The sequence below is a fragment of the Phaenicophaeus curvirostris genome, chromosome 8 (assembly GCF_032191515.1).
Source record: "Phaenicophaeus curvirostris isolate KB17595 chromosome 8, BPBGC_Pcur_1.0, whole genome shotgun sequence".
NCBI classification, from domain to species: Eukaryota; Metazoa; Chordata; class Aves; order Cuculiformes; family Cuculidae; genus Phaenicophaeus; species Phaenicophaeus curvirostris.
Genome location: NC_091399.1, coordinates 5182485 through 5208242, shown reverse-complemented (window position 1 = coordinate 5208242; position 25758 = coordinate 5182485). Strand labels below are relative to the sequence as shown.

General features: G+C 38.6%; 1 protein-coding gene across 1 annotated transcript in view; it reads right to left on the bottom strand.

Annotated features, from left to right (window-relative positions):
• The window catches only part of PALMD (palmdelphin), a 56262-nt gene extending 36924 nt beyond the window's left edge, over positions 1-19338 (bottom strand). The window contains exon 1 of the mRNA XM_069862163.1: positions 19039-19338. Within this exon, the coding sequence (XP_069718264.1) occupies positions 19039-19082 (44 nt within the window). The 5' untranslated portion in view covers positions 19083-19338. The remainder of the gene's footprint in view (positions 1-19038) is intronic.
• Positions 19339-25758: the final 6420 nt, after the last annotated feature.

Below are 25758 nucleotides of genomic sequence, written 5' to 3'. Positions count from 1 at the left end.
GCTATCATTCCTTAATTTAGTTGGTCTGTTCTCTTACTTATTTTTCATAGAATCACTAGGTTGGAAAAGACCCACTGGATCATTGAGTCCAACCATTCCTATCAGTCACTAAACCTATCAATCACAAAATTTTGGCAAATGCAGCTCAGGTTTGCAATAAAAAATTGTCATTATCTAATGATTGCTCAGTGCTTGTGCGACAAGTTTAGTATTCTCAGTTTCCAATGGACCATCAGCAATTGGAAAAGAACCAAGGAATGAGTAGCACACAGTAATCTGTCTTTTCAGTGAACGAACACCACATGTCAGTGTAAGTATCCACATCTTTTCGTATAGTCACTTCAAACACCAGCAAAAAGCTAATAATTAATTTATTTATACATGTATATTTTTTTTCTGCTGAGATTAAAGACTGTTCTTTATGTAAATAGCCTTTCAGCAATTGTGTTAAGTATATGCTCATGTAGGTTCATATTAACACTTGATTCTCTCAGGGGACAACTGCTTATATAAGTATTGCTTGGAATTTATACCATAAATCTCAATAACCACAGCACTGATTTATTGATAAGTTGTTTAGTATTATAGCTCGGAAGCTGAAGAGCTGAAGTTAGATAGATAAACTTCAAAAGCATCTATCTGGGACTCCGGCTAGGTGGGTAAGGTACTTTTGGGGATCTAATGAACTACCTGGAGGGAATGTCAGCTTAAACATAGCTGAGGGACCTTAGCTCTCTTTAGTCCTAAGAAATGTCCTACAGCAAAGTCATATTATCCTGAACTGATTCTTCTAACCAGTATGAGTGCCTGGAATTTATTTCATGGTTGACAACTTCATTTCATATATCTTGCTCATATCTAAAGAATTTCATGCCTTTCAATCATATAGGCATGTTTCTTATATCACCTTCTAGCCCCTCGTTAATTTCATAGTTCTGTAAATATCTCAATTAAAAATACCGATAGACTGTGATTTCAGGTACTTATTTTGAATAGGAGCATAAGAGATTAAATAAAATTAAAATGAATTTTCACTTTTTAAAAGTACCCTGCCACCACCATAAGTTAAACAACTTTAAGAGATGTCTTGAGGTTTACCTGTTCTTAACAGAGGCAGAAAATGGCTTTTGTAGCAGTCATTTAGCTTAAGAGAACTTGAGAAACAAGTTCTTATTGAGATTGCTCATCACTGGCTTTCTGGAGCAAAACCAATTCTTTAAGATATGTGCATGAGTTATCAAGAAGTGCAATATAGATCAGGAAACGAGTGATTTCCACGCACTGTGACCACAACTTGTAGCTATATTTAGCTTAGTCTGTCTGTTTTCAGATAGTGACATGGAACCTGTCCCAAAAAGCAGATGAAGGTGTGTGCTGGGGATTTTCAGAGTTGTGCGAGTGTCCTGTGCTTGCACCAACTGGGCTGTCCAGAGCTGAGCGAACACTGCCAGTTGTGTGCTACCATATACAACTTAGCCAGTAGAACTGACAATGCAGGTACTGGAATAGCTTTGCTCAGTGACTCCTGCTAGGGGGTTAAAACCAATTCTTGTTCCAAGCTCTCATTCCTTTGACTGCAGCCCTTTGCCTTGACTGCCGTGTCATTATGACAGCTTCAGCAAAACTGACAACGACACCTGAGCTGCCGGCTCATACTTTCTCCAAACTGATAGCATCCGCTTTCCAAAAAAACGTCATGTGAGCCCCAGCCTCTTCCTTCTCTCTCTCCCATTTCTCCTAGACAATATCCTAATCCTCAGTATTTCTCTTGTCCTGTATTAATCCTATAAACCCTGAGAAAATCTGCCTACTTCTGTCAATGTTTGGTGAGGAAGGTTCTGTTCTCCAGGGTGACAGCTCTCAGCGTGCACAGTTTGCACTGACAGGCTACAGTCAAAACTGAGCAGAGATTTAATCCCTTGGTGTAATTGTCCCTAACTCAAGCAATTACAAAACCTTCAGATCAGCTTTAAGTATTCATAGGACATTCTGAAAAATATTCCTTACATACAGGTCCCTTAGGTTGTGTTCTGTATAATGCTTGTGGTGTAGGACTGTCTTTAAGTGAAATTAAATGCCAGTCTTGAAAACAACATGAATAATACAAGAATAGATATATAGGACAGACTTTGAAAGACTATGAGCATGATTGAAGCATTTACGATTTTGTTCTGTTTACACAGAGCTTGCAAAGAAGGATGTGAATCAACAAAACATCTTGACTCTTGATTCTTGTTTGTCTTCCAGAAAATTGCTTTGAAATCTCTAACTAACCTTTGCTTGGAAATAGTGATTCACTTGTAATTTTCTAATTCTTATAGGTAAAAGCTATGTGTAGTACTGCTTATCAAAAACATCTGGTATGAAAGGCAAATATACTAGAGACTGTCAGAAATCCTTCTGTGCTATAGTAACCCTTTTGGATCAACTTTCTGTTATGTTTTTTTTTTCCCCACATATACTTCTATCTGTATGTTGTGAATGGATCCTACCAATATTAAATCCTATAATCTGTTGTTCTAAATTAACCTCTTAGTTGTGTTTTTTTTTAATCTAGTTTTGCCTTTAATTGACTTACTTGGCCTTTTGAGTGATTAGCCAACAAACTTTGGCCTGATTTACAGGAACACTCCTAGCTAGTGAGACAAAGACCAATCTCTAATTTACAGTAACCTCTAGTATCTAGATACCCTCAGTTAAGACACGAAAGTGGGGTAAGAATTATTTTAATTCTCTGGCGTGTACATCTTTGATTAGTCAATTATTTTGTCACTTAATCATTCTAAATAATTGGATCCTCCTGAGTAATAAAAAGGTTTACAGCAACTTGTGAACAAGGTGCCATGTCTCTCCATGTAGATGTGGGATGATTAATTAACAGTTTGAGATCTGTCATCATTTTCATTTATCTGCAGAGTAAATTAATAGTCTGCCTGGGTAAACCTCAGCACTGTAGAATCATAGAGAATCTCTGATGGCATCTGCCTCCAATCTGCTTAATTACAAAACAGTGAGATTTGCCTAATAAGGCTTTTCCTTTTTTTCCTTTTTAACTCTAGTTTGCAAGGCTCACATCGATAAGAAAGCATTATGTAGCAATAGCTGAAGATCTCTATTTTCCTTTGGGCTTCTGCATATCATAAGGATTCTTCATTACCACTGTTTCATATTTTTTATCTGACAATAATGCCAACATGCGGCAAATAGACCTTTGCAGTGGCTCTTTGCAATTCAGAAATAACCAGCTGCTCCATATGTGCTTTGTAGTACTAAGAAAGTGAATCTTATTTTTACTTAAGGCTCACATCTGTGAAAGGCATAATGTAAATGACAGTGCTAGTTTACAATTATTATAATTCAAGCCCAGTACTGCTCAGAGGTAAGACAACAGTATGATGTTCACAGTGGTTGAGATTTTGCTATGCCATTGTGCAGTGGGAAGACTACACTTGTTAAATCAAACTCTAAGTGGTCTTTGTTACTCTTCAGTGTTTTGATCTGTGGCACTTTGAAAAACACTGATATAAGGCAACTGAATCTAAACCCATCTGATTCATCTGGTAATGGCTTGCTGTTAGGTAACTTGATCAGAGAGTTCTTGGCTTGAGGATTAGTATATTGGCTGGGAAAATAATCTAATCATTGCAAACTGCTCATTTAAACAAGACTACAAAAATGCTAACAACTTACAACTTATCTTTGTTGCCATATAAAAACTATTTGCAAGAGAAACTTGTAATATAGAAATAGACAATAAATTGACAACATTTTGAAGATGGGTTGAATGAACACCAGAATTAGTTTTCTGGGGTTTTCCTCCCCACCTCAACACCATGAGGGGTCAGAGTTAGTATTCATAGGCCTGCATCAAGTGAAAAACAAGTAATGCTACAAGGTCAAGGAATGGTGTATTTATCTAATACAATGTGGTAAAGTTTGACAATTTAGTGAATTCTAAAAAAACTATGTTACTTTCCAGCTGAACTGCTGTGATATACGAAGACAGTAATAGCCACTTTTACAAAACCTTAAAGCCTTGGCTATGGTTTCTCACCTTTGTAGATGTCTTTTTTTTTTTGAATCACAGAATCGTTTATATTGGAAAAGACTTCCAAGATCACCGACTCCAGCCATAAACCTAATACAGCCACATCCACCACTAAACCATGTCCCTAAGCACCACATGTACATGTCCTTTAAATACCTCCAGGGAGAGTGACTCCACCACTTCCCTGGGCAGCCTGTTCCAGTGCTTGACAACTCTTTCAGAGAAGAAATATTTACTAATATCCAATCTAAACTACCTTTTCACAACTTGAGGCCGTTTCTTCTCGCCCTATCACTTGTTACTTGGAAGAAGAGATCAATACACACCTCACTACAGTATCCCTTCAGGTAGCTTTAGGGAGCAATAAAATCTCCCCTCAGCTTCCTTTTCTCCTGACTAAACAGCCTCAGTCCCCTCATCTGCTCCTCTTAAGACTTGTGCTTCAGACCCTTCACGAGCTTTGTTACCCTTCTCTGGTTGTGCTCGACCACTTCAACATCTTTCTTGCACTGAGGGGCCCAAAACTGAATGCAGGATTTGGGGTGCAGCCTCACCAGTACTGAGTACAGGGGTATAATCACTTCCCTGGTCCTTTTCTGATGCAAGCCAGGATCTTGTTGGTCTTCTTGGACCCCTGGGCACACTGCTGGCTCATGTTCAGCTGGCCACCCACCAGCACTCCCAGGTCGTTTTCTGCCAGGTAGCTTTCCAGCCTGTAGCGTTGGATGGGGGTTTTGTGACCTAAGTGCGGGACCTGGCACTTGGTCTTGTTGAATCTCAGACAATTGGCCTTGGGCCATTGATCCAGCCTGTCCATGGCCCTCTGCAGAGCCTTCCTGCCCTCAAGCAGACCAACATTCCTGCACAGCTTGGTGTTGTCTGCAAACTTACTGAGGGTGCACGTGATGCCCTCTTCCAGATCATTAATAAAGGTATTAAACTGAACTAGCCCCAACACTGATCCCTGGGGAACACTGCTTGTGACCAGCTGCTGAATGGATTGAACTCCATTCACAACAGCACTTTGGGCCTGGACATCCAGCCAGTTTTTTTACCCAGCAAAGAGTAAGCACATAGAGAATTAATTTGTTTTTTAAACATTCTTTAGTATACTAAGTGGAAGTGTAGTCCTCAACAAAAGTTATTGATTTAAACTGTAGCATGTACTACAGTATAAAATTCCTGAGAGAAATGTGCATTGCTATTAAAACAAGTGGATAGTATAACGCAGATAATTTTTGGCTTGTCAGTTTAATATCATCAGTTCCAGGCAAAGTGTGGGGTAGGTTGATACAAGAACTAATAATTCATAAAAGGAAAGTGATACAGTGAGTACCAAGATACAGGAAATAAATTCTGTCATTCTAATTTGACATTACTTCTGGGAAATGTAATAGAGTAGATATATTATTTTATTTGATACCTTCATTCAGAACCAAATTTACATAAAGCCAACTCAAGAACACAGAGCTTGTGAGCTAAAACATAAAGATGGCAGTTCATCTGTGTGGGGTGGCTCGGAACACTAGAAGACTGTGTACTTATAACCAACATTTATTTGATACTGTCAAAAGCAGGATCATATGTATAAGAAGGATGAATTTCCTCCACTTAAGGCACTGCCCTGAAACCTTATGGTGCTGAGGAGATCGTGGGAGTCATGCTGGATAATGAGATAAATAATAACTCAGAGTAAACCAGTAGTTAAAATGGCTACTGTTCTAAAGAGATTTAAAGTTCCTTTGTATTTGGGAATGAATGCAACTATTGTGGGCAGTAGATTGTCCAATTTTCCTGGCAATATTTCAAGAGGGATGTTAAAATTTGACTGCAATGTTATGAGAAGAATGATACAAGGTTTTAATAGAAACTATATTCTGCAAATGAGGCTTAGCTTATTAAATATGAAGTTAAGTGGTTCTCTGAGAACACTACAAGAAACAGAAATCTGACAATAAAGGGCCTCTTTCTTCAGCAAAATGATAAAGAAAGTCAGTGACTGGATGTTGAAAGCTGAAATTTTGGCATGCTAGAAGAGATTTTCAATGTGGATATTAAGCAGTTAATGCAACGAGGTCTGAGTGCACTCTCCATTGCTGCAAACTTAAAAAACCAGATTCCTTTGGCCTTATAATCAATGGACGATAATACCAAGAGAGTGGCAAAACCTGATGAATTTCCTAGCATGCTCAAGAAGGTGGTAAATTAGATGATAAAAAGATGGCTTAATTAAGGGTCAGCCAAACTTGTTAGTACTGTTTTGAGCATTTATAGTGTATCAAAAACCTCTGACATAGGGCTGGTATTCCCTTTTCCCCAACTGTTCTGCCACCCCAGCCAGCAGAAAAGCTCCTTAGTCTTCCACAGTTTCTCTAGAGCCATTTTCATGTTGTGAGAACATCTAAGTTTTCCTTACAATCTCAGATGTACTTTCTAGTTTTAATGAAATATTTTCTATGTTTTTCTCTGAAGACAAAGTTTCCTGGTGGTTGATAGACACAACTAAGAGTGCAGATGGGAGTAAGACTCTTCTCCTAAACTATAATTATTTATTTATGCCTAAACAATATACTGACATTTAACTCTTCATCTACCACATTTTTTGTAATTAGTATTAGATGAATGAAGACAAATGAAGTTATTGAAGTTGTTTCTAAAAAATCTAACACATCAGAGCTTGTTATTTGTCACAGGTAAGTGGTGCTTTTGGCTGTTAGCTGTCAGTATTGTATGAGCGTCTACAGTCCTACTTCCTGGTTACAGAACATATTTAGATGAAGTGTGAATGAGTTTGTGTAAATCAGGAAAATCAGCCCTGTTCCGCTGTGTATTTCCAGCCCCCCATCTGACGGATGAAGAGAATGGTACTTTGCTGGCTCATGTGGAAGGAGTGCCGTTATTGAACATGGATTACTACTTGCACAGCCATATAGATGAGATCTGAATTCAGAATCTAGCTAAAATTACAGTTGGTCATTTGGTAAAGTAAACATTGGAAAAAAATATCTCTTTAAACAGCCTTTTTCACTTATAGATATCTGTGCAAAATATGAATTGCAACCAACCATAGCAGTAATGGAATACGGCAAAAATTGTGCTACCAAAATGCAGACCATCCCGGCCCAGAAGAGAACTGAAACAACTGCTTGTTTCCTGTTGCTTCTGGATTTCACGGTTTTCAGGTGCTCACTGTCATATTTGAGCTGCCTGTGTTTCAAAGAGTATCTCTGTGTTATATTATTTCTGTTGCAATAGGCTTCTGTGCCTTACTGGTCCCCATAACTTTATCATTTAACGAATAAATTTGGATGGTGCAGACCCAGCAACAGACTAATGTACTGTAGTCATCGATAGCAAATATGATTTGCCCTTGAAGAGTCTCCTATGCTAATCAATTTAAGTTATCACCATCCCTTTTCAGGAGCTGGATCTGTTAAAAGCAACCTGTCCCAGCTGATTTGCCAAGGGAAGGTCCTGTCATGTGATTTAGTACCTCTCAAAAAAAGGTCTCTGTGTGGCTTGGCTGATTTCTCCATTTTTTACGTGCTGTGACTGTTTGAATATAGCAGGCTGACTGTCTTCCCAGAGGGCTGTGCTTCAGATCTCATCTTGGTGCCCTTTCTAAATCAGCAACCAGACTGATGTTATGCATTAGCAGATGACGGCACTTGGTTTAGTGATGAGGAGTGGCATTTTTCACCCTGGGAGACTAGAGGCTGAGCCAAGGGCTGCCATGGAATTTTTCCACAGTCACAGCTTGTGCAGGAGTCCCTGGCTGCTACATATGCAACAGAAAACGTAACCAACAAGCAAGGCTTCTGGTGAATCCTGAATCTCTTTGCATTAAGGGTTTCTTTAAGGGTCAGCCTGATGGCATCAAGATGAACTACCCTGAGAGAAATAGTACTGCGAGCAGCAAACATCTATTTGTGCAAGGAATGGCTGCAAGTTTTGTTGTTTTCTGAGGGGCCATTTACTGGCTTTTGCAAAGAAGAATGTGGCTTGTCAGTAACTGAGCTTCTAGATCGTGCTGAAATCCTTCTGGCTTGATAAGTGCTATTCAGTGGTAATAGATTATTGTATAATGTGAATACAGCACAAGCCACAGTATTGGGCAGATGAGACAATAACACTTCTCTCAAGCTACCTGCATATACCAGGAAAGCTTGTATCTATGAATGCAAACTCCACAAATCCAGATATTCCTCTTATGCATGTATCTCTATGAATAACTCCTCCCCCGTTCAGAGAACTGACCACTGGCAGAGCACTGTCTGGGCAGAGTATTTTACAACCATTGAAGAGTATTATGCTCCAGTTGTATTAAATGTGTTATAAACTATTTGGCAGGTGATGGTGCTTGTGGTGAGCTTATAAACTAAGAAAATAAAAGGAGCCTTCATAAAAGGCTTGGCTTTGAATCTGTGATGCTTTGTATGTGCTGCCTTTTCTCATAATATTAGAGACTTTATCTGTACTGAGTCAAGTGCACTGTTAGAAAACATGTATTTAATGTTCTCTAAATAATATAACATGATTCAATGCTTACTGTGACCAAAGTTCATGTAAAGCTAGCCAGACTTACTTAGCCTTCCACTCCATTAACTTTAGCTGTAACTAGATAACTCTTGTTTTGTTTTGTTTTTCTTTTTAACTCATCTGTCTATAAATATTCTAGACAATAGCATGTTTTATGGTAGAGTTGTGGTTTCTAAAAATACTTTCCAGTCTGGGAAACACACAGAACATTCCACTGCCTGAAAGGTTACAAAATTTAATAGGAAAGGTAGGGCATAATTGTTCATGGTCCTGAACACATGAAATACGTGAGTAAAGTGATGTTTCTGATGAGCAGTCACAATGGACTGACAGGAAAACACATCTGGTAATGGGAAATTTCTGTGGGCTGTAGTACTGACAATGAAGAAAATCACAGGAACATTAACCCTAGGAAGGATATTTAAAACCAGAAAAAAAAATAAAAAGGAAAAGAAAAACATACAGGAAGCCCACTACTTTGTTTTGATTATTTTGATCTCATTTTTCTTTTGCTATTATTTTACACCACTAAATAACTTATAGATGTGCCTTAGCACCTCTGAAAACATTCAAATAGATCATGCTTGAACTTCTGAATGAAATCTTGTAAAGATAACCTCAAGAACACATAAAAGAGGGAAGAGTTCATGAGGTTCAGAGATGATGATGAACACTAGGAAAAAGTTAACTGATACACAGAAAGTAAGTTGCTGAAGAAGCAGTATTCATGATCTTTAGTTTAGTCTTTTGTCTGGTCATCAGCAGGTGTGTAATAACAAGGCTTGAAAGCTCTTTGATCAGCAGTTCAGCTCCCATGCTGGAAATGAGGCAGGACTTGCTCAGCTGATACCTCATTCTGACAAATAAATTGAGGTACAGGATGGACATGGAGCAGGAGTCGATGTGGCATCAATAAGAACAGTAATAGCGTAAACCTTTACCAACCACTGTAGAAGTAAAACCATGGAAAGATCTACCAGCAGTGCATCTAGTATTACTTGTTCAGCTGGAGTAAAGGAAGCACTTTTGAAAAAGGGAGCACAGAAACTGGCCTTGCTCCAGGGATGAACCTGTTAGGACGTGTAGATTTCAGCTCTCTGTAGTGGGTTGGTAGATTCTATAGTGTTTCGTCAGATCCTGGCAGGGTCTGCGCTGCCTGTGAAGAGGGCTGGGTTGTGTTCTGGCAGTAAATACTGGGTGACACAGTAATTGAAGTGTGGAAACAACACAATGATACAGTAATCATACTGCATGAAAGTCAGTGAGAGCAGAAAGACCCTGCTTCTGCTGGGATGTTAATGTAAGAGAGACTTCCCACTCTTCTGAAGTCTTGATGTGATAATGGTTCTTTCTTGCAATTCCCCTCACATATTTTTGTACTGGATGAAGCTAAGGTTGCCAAGGAAGTGTCCATAGGTGCTTGTATACCACGGCTCTGAGAGCCGTGTAAGTACTCGCACACACTTAATAGTCACTGATTGTGATTCTTCCAGCCTGCAGCACTGGGAAATTAATATTAACAACTCAATGCATCTAGTATTTAATTGTATGGAACCTGATCCTCAGTTTATAGAGCCTGATCCTCTAAATCCATTCACCAGTCCAGATCTAGCCTCAGCCTCCCAAATCTGATGTGTAACCTTGACAGAGTTATTCCAAGTTTCTGTCAACTACACACAGAATCAGGCCTGCTGCCTCTGACCATCTCTAGGCACTGGTGGCCAACATCAGGTCCCAAAGAGCTTTAGTCCCCTGAGCTGCAGCACGAAGTTTACTCCTGTGGGTGCGGTGGGGGTAGGGGAAAGTAGCTTTCATTATTTGTAGAGATCGCTTGTTAAATTAGGATTCTGGCTGTGCAATATAATTTCTCTTTTTTATAGCAACCACTGGGATATTGCAAGCTTGGTCTGGAGGAGGGGCCAGCTAAACAGCTTAGCATCTCATCTGCAGTGAGAGAGCCAGCCAGAAGAACATAATGCTCAAAATTGACTGGAAAGCTAGAAATAATTTTCAGTGGCACACATAAGGTAGGTTTCAGCTCATTCATAGGCTCCTGGGGGTAGTTTGCTAAAATAGCATTTCTTGGGGGTATCTTTCTAAAGACACACATACAATCCCTAACCCCCTAGCACCGACTTTGTAAGGAAGATTGAGTATCATATTGTCAGTTTTTTTGATAGATGTTGTAAAGTTATACTAGGAATAATAAACAGTATAGATCTATCCTCTGCCTGGGAGTCCTTGAAAAGCTTCTTATAGATGGGAAATATCCCTTCTTACTGCAATTCTATTCTCACTTCAAGTATGACATTTTCTGTGTACTCTGTAAACCTCTTGGAAAGAACATGTTTATTTTGAACCAAAAATTCGTGAACTTCAACCAAATAAATTCTACTTAGGGGATCTACTGTGCCTATCTTTATGCTTGGTTTTGCATGGATCACAGTGCATGTCCCAACACAGCAGCCATGTATTACTAGTGTGGGTATCCCTAGAATTTATTTCTTAAGTAATATGTTTGTAGATATAGCTTAGTTTTCCTTTCACTGTGTAAAAGAAAATTTTGAAACATAAGGATTGATTATAAAAAAATATTATTGGTTGGTCCCGTTATAAGGAATTTCTCATGGAATTTAATGACTCTTTTTGAACTCCACTGAGCAATCCTGGGGTATGGTGATCTCTACTATGCAGGAGGCAAAGAACACCTAGGAATGAAGGATTTGTAGTTCAAAACATGTAATTACAAGCATTGCCTGAGCAGATTCAAGGTCAAGCTTGTTGCCTTGAGACAAAGAATCTTTATGGGAAATAGCAGCAAAGTATTAAGTTTATAGAGGAATATATTTGTGCCTGCTCAAATACAAGACAAACTGCATTAATATGCTTCAATGCATTGCATCACTCTGCAGTGCAATTAGGAGTATCCACCAAGCAATTTTTTGAGAAGATAAATCTTTGATCTATGTCCTTAGAAGCATGAGGACAGGTGACACTCAAGACACATCATCCTAAGTATTCTGCAGTCAATCGGGAGCTCTGTGCTTGCTGCATTAGAGGAAAAGGAAATAAGATTACCTTGAGGTCTCCTGATTCTTTTAGCTTTCCTTTTTGGCTAATCAGCCACTACCAAAACAAACAGGGCCAAATTCATTCTTGGGGTATCTTGGAAGTCAGAGGAGATATAGTTATACTAAGTCCCAAGCTTCTTAGTATTAAGGTTGTACCAAAAGTTGCAGGATAACGCCCTTTTGAGTGCTTTTCCCTAATGGAATACAGTTCTTAGCGTGACTTTTCATTATTCACCATGAGTCACCCTGCTGCCTATTCAAAAGCTACATTTGCAAAGAAGTGTTTTTGCCTTTTCTCAGTTTTTAGTCAAAGAAGAAAACAGTCTCATGGAAACAATTAATAATCACGTTTAGGCCCATCAGTATGTTGTAGGTCAGTGAGGAGATGGGCCAGCTAGGGTAAAATAAATTTCAGGAGCAATTATTTGTTTCTATTATTGTGTTAAAGGTTTTCTTGATGCCCCAAAGACCCCAGACAATTCCTTTTGCTATTATAGTGCTGTCTCTTTACCTCATCCTATCTGCTGGGCGTAAAAAGCCATGATAGACTTGGTATCTTTGCAGTCTTTGACTTAGCTAACAGCCAGGGTCAGTAGCAGGGAAAAATGTCTGTTCTCCTTTTCCCTCACTCTTAATATAGGGACTGATTTTAATCTACCTCTTAAACTGACACAAAAAGCAGTAGAAGTTGTTTGCATGGTCCCACTAGGATGAGCATAACCTACATTCAGAATTTTTTTTTTTCCACTGGCTGCTTCATATTCGTTGTGATTGCTTTTTCCTTTGAGAATTAAATTGGTTTTTCTGCACTTGATAACCCCTATGATAGATTTTCCCCAGTAGTCTGACTTTAGCATCACATTATAATGGTTCTAACCGGACTTGCTCTCATAATTTGCTACCTAAAGCAAGTTGCAAATACTTGACATTCCAGTCTACGTAGCAGACAAATACTTACCTTCAAGTAATTGCTTTTGGGAGGCCATCACAGTGAAACTCTAACTGATGGACAACCCAGGCCTCTAGACAAATGTTTCTTCGTTTTCCCACCTTGTTCTCTTTTACCTAACAGCTGCTATATTTTCCAGTTTATTGTTTCCTCAACTAGCATTTCCAACAGTAGCTGTTCAAAGAAATAAGGTCTTTACCATAAATATAGAAGCAAAGCACTATTTGTGCCCAAATCTCAAATACATCTTTGAAATAACTGTGAGCTGGAAGAATATTTGGGAACGTGAAAGAAAATGAGTTCTCTAAACACCTCATTGTGAAATGCAAGAAATTAATCTTTTATTTTGTTTCTTGAGCTTTTTATTCCCACAGGAGATGGCCATTTGAAAATGGAAATGTGGCAAACAGGAAAAGAAGGCATCTAAGGAAGAAGCACAGGCTGTAGCTTGAATTGTTGGCTTGGCCTTATCACATTCTAGACAGAGGAATGGAAGATGAATGGATTCACACCCAAATTCCACTGCAGTCATGAGCAGAAACTTTAGAACTAGGCTCAGGGGCCACATGTCCACCTTCGTGGCAGCTGTTAAAGTGCAAGGATCTCTGAGCCTATGTCCTGATGTACTTCTAGTAGATTGATCCTATTCTATAAATGCGAGTGATTAAGTATTATGGGTGCAACCACAGTGACAGGGATGTCTGTAACCTACCTAGGAGAGGTCTTGTGTAACTGTTGTTACAGGGATTCTTTTTGTTCTCTAGTCAGCATCTTCAGGCCTCCCAAAAGAACACGACTGCTGTGTTCATTCTCTTTCGACAATCTGCACCAGAGAGCTGTTCAGTATAAAAAATGCTGATCTCTTGAATTAATGTCTCAGATTTATCATGTGTATGGAATAACTTAATAGTTAAAGCAATTTTGCACATTCAGAATTGCCTCAACTGGAAAATAGACAGCATAGCAGAAGCGAAAGTACAAGTAAATGGACATGTAAAAATCACAGAATGGTTTGGGCTGGAAAGGATCTTAAAGGTCTTCCAATTCCAACCCCCCTCCCTTGAGAAGGGACACCTTCCACTAGATCAGGCTGCTCAAAGCATCATCCAATTGGGCCCTTGGTTCTAACTTTCTGTCACAAGCTTTAGACAGATCGGATTTCATAGTTAACTGTTAAGGTACTGTGATGTCTCTGTCTTCAAACCAGATTAGGAAACGGATTACCAGTTGAATGAAACGGTTGCCATTCTGTTTATGTACATATATCCCAGAGGGAGCTATGCTTTTCTGTAAATTTCATTTGGCAACTGCCGGAAAAGGCCAAAAAGTCCTGGTTTGTATAACTCTGTGTATTTATATAGACTGTGTAGTTACTAAAATTGGTTGCTTTGCAGGAATAGGGTGTGGCGAGTCATGCATCACTTGATATCTGGTCCCCCAGCAAACACGTTGAAAAGTTAAGGAACTCTGCGGTAGTTTCTACATGTTTGTTTTCCTAAGAACATTCATTGGCAGGCCTGTCAAGTACCTGCTGCGTCAATGATCTCTCCAAAGTCTCTCTTACATTTGTTAATTGCCTGAAAATTGCTATGGTGTTCTCATACCAGGGATTTTATTACAGGCCAAAGGTAGCTACAGTGTTATAAAATAAACCAGGAAAAAATCGTCTCTTCTCCCATGATTTAATTTTCACCCAATGCATGGCTTTTCAGAAGTAGATAATGACATATGAATTGAAGTATTAAACTATCATCATAGCACCACTGACTTTTAGTTCATTTATCCCACAATGAATACATATTAAGATATTTTTGAACTTGTTTGCACTACTCAGCACTCTTTAAATGTTAGACTAATGTTATTGTCATCTATTAAGCATGAGACCTTCCTGTGCTGGGAGTATTCCTTATCATATCTAGGTGATCTCCCTGCTGAAATACCTCTTAGCCAACAGAGGGAGTGGGAATTTCCCTAGCTAACGCCTAATAGCCAAGTACTGCTCATGAGAAGTCTCCTTTTCATACTTGCCACTTACTGTCTAGCCTTTGGGAAGCTTGATTCTTGTAATCTCTTTAGTAGTCAATATATACAAAGGTACCTCAAGGTGTTCAGGAATTAAATAGAATAAGAGGAGTGCGTTTGCTCTAGTGTAAGCAAAGGAATACTTTCCAAAGTCATAAAAAGTGAAGGTTTGGTACTATAGGTAGAAAAAAAGATGTAACCACACCTTCATGGTGTTTGCTAGGAACCACACTGTCCACTGGCATGTATGGAAGTATAGAGCAGGGAAGAATCTGATACTGTATTTACATAGCAGATTGTGAATTCCCCCTGGAATTCAGAAACTTGAAGTGTCTTTGAACAAATTTGCATGGTTTGCATGGTTTAGTGTTTGATGCATGGTTTAGTGTTTGATAGGAATGGTTGGACTCGATGATCCGGTGGGTCTCTTCCAACCTGGTTATTCTATTCTATGATTCTATGAAATAGAAGCAGCTCTCTTGAGTCTTAAATCATGAGCCCATTCAGTTTACTTTGACTCAAATGCATCCCTAAAGTTACTCTGTTTTGTTACAGAAAATGGTACCTGGAAACAGTGGGATAGGTGTTGAGCTGTGTTTACTACTGCTGAGTCCCGCTATATAGCGCTGCTGGAAATTGTGTGCACTGATAGACCGTAGTCAAACAGGCCATTACTGCTGTCACTCTGAGTCAGTCCAGACTTCCCTTCAACACTTAGCCTTCCTACCCTCCCTGAACCTTTCTACTTTGGACTTTCATGACATGACCTGCTATGCCTTTTCTTTGTTGCTTTCAAGAACTCAAATTAGTAAAATCATACAGGCTTGCGGTGCTCCGTGTGCAGATAAACTTTGCTATCTGTTGCATAGCTGTTTGATTTATACAGGTCTCAGCCTGGAGGTGACACAGACAGAGCCAGGCTGTTTGCTGTCTGAGTTTTGCTCTAAGTAGCCATGTTCTGTGCACTTCTGACACAGTCTCACCACAAATATTTTAAAAAACATTTTTGTGAGGCAAAGTAGAAAAGAAACATCACTACAGCACAGCTAAAAAACTGGAAAACCTTTTTGTTCATCTAGATCCTGGATTTCTGAATGGAATTTACTGTGAAACTTCAGACAACAGGAGAATGCAAACATTGGAATAACTTTGTACATCCTTTCTTCAGGAGAACAGCAATAGTAATACACAGTCATTTGTTAGGCTGAAGCTGCCAGAATTTGATTTCAGCCTTATCTGTGCCTGAGCTTGGATTTATTTTCATTTTTAAAATGAGTGATATTTTTTAATACAAAATCAGTGAAAATCCTCACTATATTAAACTGCACCTGCTTAACACCTCTTACAGCCTGTTAGCAGATCAGTTCTTGGTTGAGATAGACATCCTGAGATTAAGCTAATTATGCACCAATATTGTTCAGGAGTTTGTGGGAGGGTGTCATTCCACCAATTCCATGCACAAGTTTCACTATAAATGCAGGGCTGGTTTTAGGTTCCCTCTGCAGTCAGAGGAGATGGGCATCTACAGAGGGCACTTAGACCATTCCTAGAATAGAAGAGTTGCTTTCTGGAAGTGGTTGACTCCCTCTGCTGACTGCAGACTTTCTGCTGTGCTAGTTTTCCTGTTGAGAAAACAATATTCTTGATTCTTTGAATAATTAAAAAAAAACGCAGGTTATATCAATAGCGCGTGAGAAAATCAAAGCCCACAGACTTTGAAAATATATTAAATCAACATTGTAACACGAGCAGAAGAATTTCTGTTGCATTTCATGTTAATGCATGATCTTTATCCTCCCTGATATGAGAATTCAGGAGTGCTAGCTCTACTGGATTTTTGACTACTGTCAGATTCAGGAAAATTGAAATGCCACCCTGGAAGGGAAACAAGCTGAATCTATGTCTATTATCTCTTTGCCAATGCTGCACAGCCCAGTACTGACACTTCTGACAAAGGCCTATTGGCCCCATGCTAGGCAAATGAAGAATAATCTGCCCTTCCCCCTTGCTTTATGGGCCTTACCTGATCTGCAGCAATTAAAGACTGGCTTGGATTCAGAAATATTACATATTTTTTCTAAAAAGCTATTATTTTACTTGTACCTGAAAATTCTAGAAATAATTGTTTAACCCCTCTCTTAATATCAAATCATAGGTTTCAACAGTCTCCTGTTTTTCGGTTTTTTTTTCTATTTTGATTTTCTACTTTTTATTTTTGTGAAATGCCTCCTTGGTTTTGCATGGAGATGCACACAGACTAGGCGTTGTTAATCTTCCTTATTTTGTCTGCTCCTTTCTGCATTTTTTCTGATGTAAGTGATTTTAATATTATCTGTTTTTCAGGAAGTAAGGTCTTTTTTTTTTTTCCCATGAGTCTGTTCTGATTCTCCAAATTCCTTTCCAAAGATGCAGGGATCCGAGTGCATATAATGTTCTAGACAAATTTGTGCTAATGATTTATAGAAACACATTGTGTTATTTGTTTTCAGCCTTTTCATACCTTCTTTTGATTTTTTTTTTTGGCTACAGATGTGTACACAGTTACATCTTTGATTACCTAAGTTAATGCTGATGTCTGTTTCTTGACCAAATGTTACCATGTAAACATACCTACAGCTAATTCATAGCTCAGCAAGGTGTCCTAGTAATTTACACCATGTTTATCAGCTTTGATTTTCCTTTCTCATCTTTATGTCCATGCATCTAGTGTGCTTGGATTCCTTTGTGTAATAATTTCAGTTTTTATTGTGATGTGTGTGGTGTGTTGATTGATAGTGGAACTGAGATTCTATATTCCCAGGTAGAAACAATAAACTAAGATAATCTTCGTGGGAAAACTTTAATTTAATTTGTAAAATTAAGCATATTAAGGAAAAAAAAACCATATATGTTCTGTTTTGCATGTTATATAAATGAAATAAAGAATGCTAACAGCCATATTTAAGTGAATGAGAGAAAAAAGCATAGGAGCTTTAATTTTAAAAAGCATAATTTCTAAACCAATTCCTAATTAATCTCCTTATTTCTCTAAAACAGACAGATGTCTCTACCAAAACAAATCCAAAACTACGGATGTCCAGGGTTGTAATTTTGCACAAAGCAGGCAAAAATGACTGTGGTTAGTTTTCTTCTCTGAGAGTTCAATCTGAAATTAATATTCTGAACATCACTACTAAAGTAGGATGTGAGAGAAAGGTAAACAGCCATAGGAGAATTCTTCTTTATGCAGAAGAAAAATCCCTAGCATTTAAAAGAAGCTCCATTTGTGCAAGCAAATTCTGTAGCCCAGGTTGGGGCTTGGAGGAGGGGGGCAAAATACAACAGAGAAAATTGGAAGGAGACTGAAATCAAAGGGAAATCTGAGGAGATAATTTAGAGAAGTGAGAGAGAATATTGAAATTATCTGTTTTCAGCAACTTAAAGAGAAGATTAAGGTGCCAGAGTGTTTGAAAGGTGACATAACCATTTTTGAGAGAGAGGAAAGCTGAGCAGGAGTAATCATTTATGAATGTTAGGGACTAAGTTAGGTCAAACATGAGCTTCATGAGAATGCAACTTATGATAATGGAATTGTCGCATAAGACAGCAGCAAATTCAGTGTGAGGGATGTTTAAGGCAATCCATTGTTGGATGTAGCTCTAATGTCCAAAGAAGATGCACAGAGCAAGAAAAAATTTGTCTGCTTATACTTGTTTCTCAGTGATGGCTTTACTCACAATGTCTTTTACTGCCTTTCCTGATCATACAGAATGTTTAAACTGGAACTGGCTCTCATATTAAAATAAATAGTTCAAGTTCTGAAAGTGAAAACTTGTGGCTTCAATTAAAGCCAAAACACACAATCTGTTTATCTATGTAAGCTGTGATTATTGCTATGCGTGGCTGCTTTGCAGATGGTCAAATCAGCACAGTGACCACAATGTTTCTTCTGTAGTCAAAATCACTCTCTAATACTGTTAAATGTCACAGAGGCAGGTTTAGAACAGTTGAATTAAGTGTAACTATATTTCAATATCCCCTTCTCCTTTCTTCTTCTCCTGTCTTTCTATCCTCTTTCTCCCGGTTTTTCCTTTGTCTCCCAAGAACAGCTTGCACAGATAATTTAAGATCTGTATAGATCTAACTTTGAAATAGTTACTCATATGTTGTGAACTGACACGAATGCATTGAAGGTATGCTGGATTAATACAAGCATTTCTCTGCCTTTTCCTCCCACATGTGAAAGTACAAGAACTCATAATCCAGATCCACACCATGGTTGTAGATGTATAAACTACTATTTTTTTTAGTAAGCAAGAGGAGCAGAATAAAGAGCAGGATCAAAATACTATGAAAAGACAGATTTTGATAATCAGATTTCTTAAGAGCAGTATGCAGCCTAAATAGATTTTAAGAAATTGGGATCTTACCTTCTTTGTCTTTGATGTTCAGAAACCAAAGCATCAGACTGCATTTTGATGTCACATTTATCACTACCACTTTGCAAATGACGACAGGGTAGAGGACTGAAAGAAGTATGGTCTGAGGTGATAAATCCTTTTGATGCTGTGTTATTATGCTTTATTCATGCATATATCCGTCCAGGTGAAGTTTGTCCTTCTTTTGTGGGATTAAGAAAAACAGATGGAAAAAGATGTTTCGGAAATGTCTGTGGCGGGGCTAAGAAATGTGTGCTAAAGAGTTTTCCTGTGATAAATCATTTAGCATCTAAGGGACCTACTTGTGTTGTTTGCCAGTTATAATCTAGTAAATATTTAACTTGCTAAATAAGAAACCTGTGTATGTGTGATTTATAAGTGGGTGTAGCCCTTAGTTTAACATTTATTGTGGCCCTTTGTTCTGCACATAACCTAACTAAATTAGCAAGTGAGGTAAAGAGTATGGTGATTTACTGTAATTTCCAGACAGATAAAAATGCTAGGCAGGTGCTAAAGGCTGCTTCTGACAAAAATTATAAGCTTTTAGATCATGAACTATTTTAAATTAAATAAATGTTTTGGCAGTCTTTAGGAAACATTGCAACAAATGCGTTCTAAAATTGAACTTCTGTGATCAGGAATCCTGAATTTTCTTAGAGATACAATAAGTGTACTTAGTATATTGGATATGGAATCAATACATGTTTTCTTTCATGCAGAATTGCTTTGAAAGCAATAATTTTATGGCACCTGATCGATTTTTCCTGTGTCATTTCATGACACCTTGATTCATTGATCTAGTGGTTTGTGAAGAATGAGAGGAAATGTGACTCTGTATTTGACAGGATGCAATACTTGCTCTCTAAGCCATATCTCAGACTGCACAGGCTTCAGCATACGAGATGCAGAGAATGTCTGCATCGAATCTGCGAAGGATTTGGCCAAAAGTATACGCAGTCTCAAATGTTCAAGTTATTTGACAAATTAAAAAAACTGGAAATGCCACGTCTCTGAAGAGATACGTCAGGAACAAGGAGGAAGGAAGCAGGGAGGCTGGAAATAGGTCAGAAAAGTGGGAGGCCATTACCACTTGCAATGGAAGTTTCAGGTGTTAATCTGGCATGTAAATCTCTTAACTATCACAGAAAGATCTTTTCAGTTCTTTCCATTTTGGCAATGTGAGGTCCCTTTGAGACATAGAAATATTTTAAGGCCAGCTGGGATATTGATCTGTGTTTGGCAATATAAGCAAGGTAGGTTGGCACAGGCATTGCTTAGCAAAGAAACAATAGTTGTGTGACAGTCTGGGTCCAAGTCTACAATGCTTGTGCTGGTTTATAGAAACTTTGTTCTGCAAGCAGCATACCCCGTTTCCCAGAGGTGGCTTCTGCTGTGCAAGATTACTGGCTATAAGGTCGGTCTGCTCTGTGCTGTTGGGGAGATCTGCTGATTTAAGAGACCCAGTAGTCCCAAAGGTTTGGCCTCCTATCAGGAGAGCTGAAAGCTGGTGAACTGTGTCACGGTACCACCACCTGGCCTTCCTTCTTGAGTCATGGTCCCATCTTTTGGGTAGGTAAATGCAGAAGAACTGGAAAACGTAAATTTGTATGTGTCCTTTCTACACTTGGCTGGGTGAAACTCCCCCAAATCCTTTGCTTCTTATGTATCTATTGCCCAAATTGTCTTCAGGAAAAGATAAGAAAAATATGTTAAATACTAGTAAGAAAATAATGTGTTTCATTACCCTCATTGTAAAAAATGTTTTCTTTATATGCAACATAAATCTACCCTCTTTTAGTTTAAAACCATTACCTCGTGTTCTGTCACAACAAGCCCTGTTAAGAAGTTTGTCTCCATCATTCCTGTATGCCCCCTTTAAGTACTGGAAGGCCACTATAAGGTCTTCCCGGAGCCTTCTCTTCTCCAAGCTGAACAACGCCAACGCTCTCAGTCTGTCTCAGTACTGTGTGCCATGTTGAAGCCTTTCTCACAAAGGTTGAATTCTGGTCTACTGTGAATGTTTGGTCAAAGTTGGGTAAACCAACATCTGAATAGTACCACTAAAAGTGGGATGGGAACGTAACAAGCATACATAAATATTCAGAAAAGACTGGACAAAACAGAAAGGTACCTGCCAGACTGCAACTGCTAAAAAAAAAAAATCTCCCTTCCTTCATAACATGAAAACTTTCTTGTTTATTCATGAAAGAGCTCTCTGTGTCGATGTGGTGCAAAGGAAAGAAACATAGCACAGTTAGTGCAATACAGGTTTTATGCTGGACATCCAAAAATATGCATAGATGTACAGTTAGGACTACAGATGAGGTTGGCTTTACTTCAGACTGAGATTTTCATCTTCATACAGTAGTGTCTGTAGCTTGAAATGATCTTAATATCAAGATAATTGATGTAAGACATGCAAGAGCTGTACGAATTATCAGGCTTCCTTAAAACTGAGGTGTTTTACAGAGAAGTTGAAATGCAAATTTACAGTTTGACTTGAAGTGTCTACAGATTTGCAGCTATCACCCATGATCATTAAGAATGGATCCTCTGGGATGAATAAAAATTACATTTTATTTGGCACTGCATCACATTTCAAATGACTATTCTTGTCATTAATTTAAATCATATGGTAAATTATATGTTGTTCAGTTTTGGGTTATATGAAAGTGACCCACCCTCACTGGGTTACTTCCTATATATCACTTTCCTACACAAAGTACTGCCAAACTTTAATCTGAAACACTGAACTGCAGCTCGGATTGAATTTGATTCCTGACATTAGAAATCTGGGCTAAGTTGCATGCTTCTTGAGTGTGTTGTTAACGTTTCCAAACAAATATTGACAACTGTTAATGTTCTCCAGCCCCTCGAAGAGTGCTGAAAATAGATTGCTTTAAAGATTTGCCACTATCTTTAATTGCAATCTGAATAAAAATAGTTTTATTTCTGTTTAGGCACGTAAAAATACATTTGGTTGATTTTGTGTGAGAAAACCTAGATACAGGAAAGCTGAGTGTCAAAGGTCTTAAGCCTGTAAGAAATCACCTTTTTTCTGTCATTTGAATGTCACTGGAGAAAGATCCAAGGCACTGGGAGAGACACTCCTCCTGGTGCTTACCTCTCTGACTCGTGCTGCATAGCTGCTCTCCTTCGCTTAAAATGTAAAAGCAAATTTTACTTTGAGAGTGAGGGAAATTACTTTAAATTGCCTTATCCCATTATCTCAATTGTAAAAAATGGCCTGCCCATCTGTTTGTCTCTCATATAGCATCACCTCACTTTGGAGGATGCATCCGGATTCCACTTTTCAGGGATGCATCTCTGGGTGTAGCACAGAATGTATTTTATACCTCTGGGGTCTCATAAAGAAGAATTTAAAGTGTGTCTAGATTAGTGGTTTAGTTCAGATCAGGAACGTGCTTTTGAAGCAAATCTGCTTGTCCCTGCTAAACGTACTTTGATTCACATCATGGAGCAGTCTTGTAGTGCTTTATTTGATCTCTTTCAGATGAAACTGAAGAGGACAATGTGTTCCAAGAGCACATTCAATGCTCACCAACTGTGTTCAGCACCTAACGGGACCTGATTAGTTCTTGTCTGAGGTAAACTCTCATGAAATATGCATAGTGAGTATGTCAGGTTGTCAGCACCAACTGTTCCATTCCACAGCTCTGTTTCTCATGGACCCCACTCCCTGCTGATGCGTACATGGCCTCTGTCTTGTTGGTAAGATTCCTTTTAACAGAGGAGATATCTATCTATTTGGCCTTTTTTCCTTGTGGCAATGTCTCATGATGATTGTGTTCTGTTAGACCACACGTCCAACTACACTTCCTCTATTTTAGGAGGGAAAGAGGAAGGAAATCAGTTCTTTGCCAGAGCCCAGTATGAGGTTTTATTGAATATATGCTCAGTGCTGGAATTCTGCTTTGGCTGAACTAGAGAAGCTGGAGTAAACCGTGTTTGGGTTCAGATATACCCAGAATCTATACATATTCCCCACATACTCTCTGAAGCTCAACTTCAGGCTTGCCCCTTCTATACAAGCAGGGGAATAGAGACATACACAAAGGCAGATTTGCCAGCTAGTGACAGGGAAGTGAAAATGTGGAGTGCTCTCTCCTTTTGCCATATAAATAAAGATTTCTGTAGTCTTCTGGTACATATTTTCATTTACATATTCTTTCCTCCTAAAATGAAGTGATAGAAGTTGACCTTCAAATGTTGTGTTTCTTCATGTGGAATCTTTTTTGAGAAATCTTCACAGTAGAGAGACTAAAAGAAAAGTAAATTTCAGTAATGATGAAATAATGCAATCCTAATGCAATGCCTCTAAACTAACTTGGATTTAATGGCAAGGCAGCGCAGCAAACTTCTGAATTTTAATGAGATAAGCAAAATAACTGCCCTCTACAACATCATACTATTAATAGGCTGAATTTGATTAAATTAGAATCGTAGTTTGCAGACTGAGGCATGTATACTGTGGAAACACTGAGTTCAACATCACTGACATAGCAAAGGTTTTTAGATATAAATTGCAGTCACAGGAACCTAAATCAAAAATTAAAATAACGTAGACATTAGGAAGACTTTTTTCACCATGAGAGTGATGAGGCTTTGGCCCATGTTGCCCAGGGAAGCTGTGGCTGCCCCATCCCTGGAGGTGTTCCAGGCCAGGTTGGATGGGCCTTGGGCAGCCTGGGCTGTGGGAGGTGTCCCTGCCCATGGCAGGGGATGGAACTGGATGATCTTTAAGATCCCTTCCAACTCAAACTATTCTACAATTCTATAAATCTATTCTAAAACTGGAAAGCTGCACACATTATGTCACAGTTTAGCTCCAACCCTGGCTTGATCAGCAGCTGAATGTGAGCAGTTGTTATCCCAATCCCAGTCTTTCCCAAGGAAAGAGGAAAGGGAAACAAGAGAGAGACTTGTGGGTTGGAAAATAAAACAACCTGCTTTAATGAAACAACAATAATAGCGAGAATACTGTTACTAAGAAAATATAAAAATATATACAAATAAATGAAATTGACATCCCCTGATGGTACATCACCACAGATGTTGCATCAAAATTTTTGTTTCTCACTGAAATCCAGAGTCAGGAAATAAGATTCAAAGACACATTAGTGTATCAGAGTGTTATTAACTCCTCTTTGCAGCTGGATGAAGCCTTGAAGAATTTAGGATAAAACCGAGCTGTCCCAACGAAACAGCATATTTTAATTGTATTATGTACCAAGCTAATAGCTGCTTCAAAATTTTGCTTCATTAACTGGGAAGCACTAAAAGCTCAAAACCACTGTGAAGGGTATGTTAATCAAAAATACTAATGAAATGTGCTGATCTCCAGATATATGTTCCCTTGCACAAATATAAGGTCTCTGTAATTGAGACCCATTAAGTATGGTGGCTATATTGGCTGAGTTAGCAGCCTCAGGTGCTGACTGGCATTCAATGTTGCCATTTTTTTTGCTCTGTTAGCTATGTAAATGGAGGGAAAAAAAGAGAGCCTTAACAGCAATCCAATCTTTACTAATGAGAAAGTGCTTAAGATGCAAATGAAAAGCTCTCCTATCCCCTCTTTCAATATATATAGCAAGTGTATTCTGTCTCTCCTCACTTTCCTCCTGTTAAAAGAAATTTATTGAGACTGAGCTGTGCAGATTTCTGTTCTGCTCAGTGGCTGTGCTACTATACAAAGATCATAGACCTCATTCCCATGTAAGGACACCTCTTTCTTTCTGTAGCAGAAACTCATTAATTTTAATACACATCAGTGAAGCAGCTGAGTGGGCTTTGAGGTCTCCTTCATAGCAACATGTTGTGTTGCTTCTGCACCACTGAGTTCATTATTCTTTTATTAAGAAAGCAAAGAGGAATACAGTGTGTACAGTCCTAATGCTATCTTGCTCAGGTATCACAGGGCATCAGCACTTGCCAGAAATGTAGAGAGCATGCTTGAAAAATGAAACAAAGCATTCTTTGTTTTGTTTAACCCATGAGTGAGGAATATGCAGCACGTATTTCTACATGATTTGTTGCTTCTGTATTTACTTCTTACTCTAAAGTTACTTGGGTCAAGGCTGTGTAAAAAATAAATGCCAGTGATGTTAGATATAGCCAATAAAAAACTCGTCTGCATTTCCTCTGAAAAGAGCTGTGTGTAAGGTATTTCCTTAAGCCACCAATAGTCAACTGTATTGACATTAGTATTTTTACAGAAGGACACATTTGCTTTCTGCATTGCTTCTTTAGGATTGAGAATTCTTTCTGGGACCCCATTTGCATTTTTGCCAGTTCCTAAATGGGTCTGAAAGTCCTAGACCAGTTCTACCAGGTTGCACAAGGGAGGCATTCACCTAGTATTCAGATCAGTGAAGCTTTTTAGGGAAGGCATGCAGTGGTGCTCAAGACCTGTTTGTATTGATTCAGGTCCAATTCAGATTTGAATTGAGAATGAAGATTTGATTCTGCTGTAACATCTACCAGTCTTTTTGTCCTGCCTCTGTTCTGTCAATACAGAAAAAAAATAGCAGATAGAGGGTATGTAAATTTCAGCACATTTGAAGTTAGTGCATAGGCAGAATACACGGTCATTTCTGCATAGCCAACATTAGCCATGCTTTTACTTTGTTCATTAAAGATGTCTCTGTTTAATTTCAGTTTTCATAGAATCATAGAATCACCAGGTTGGAA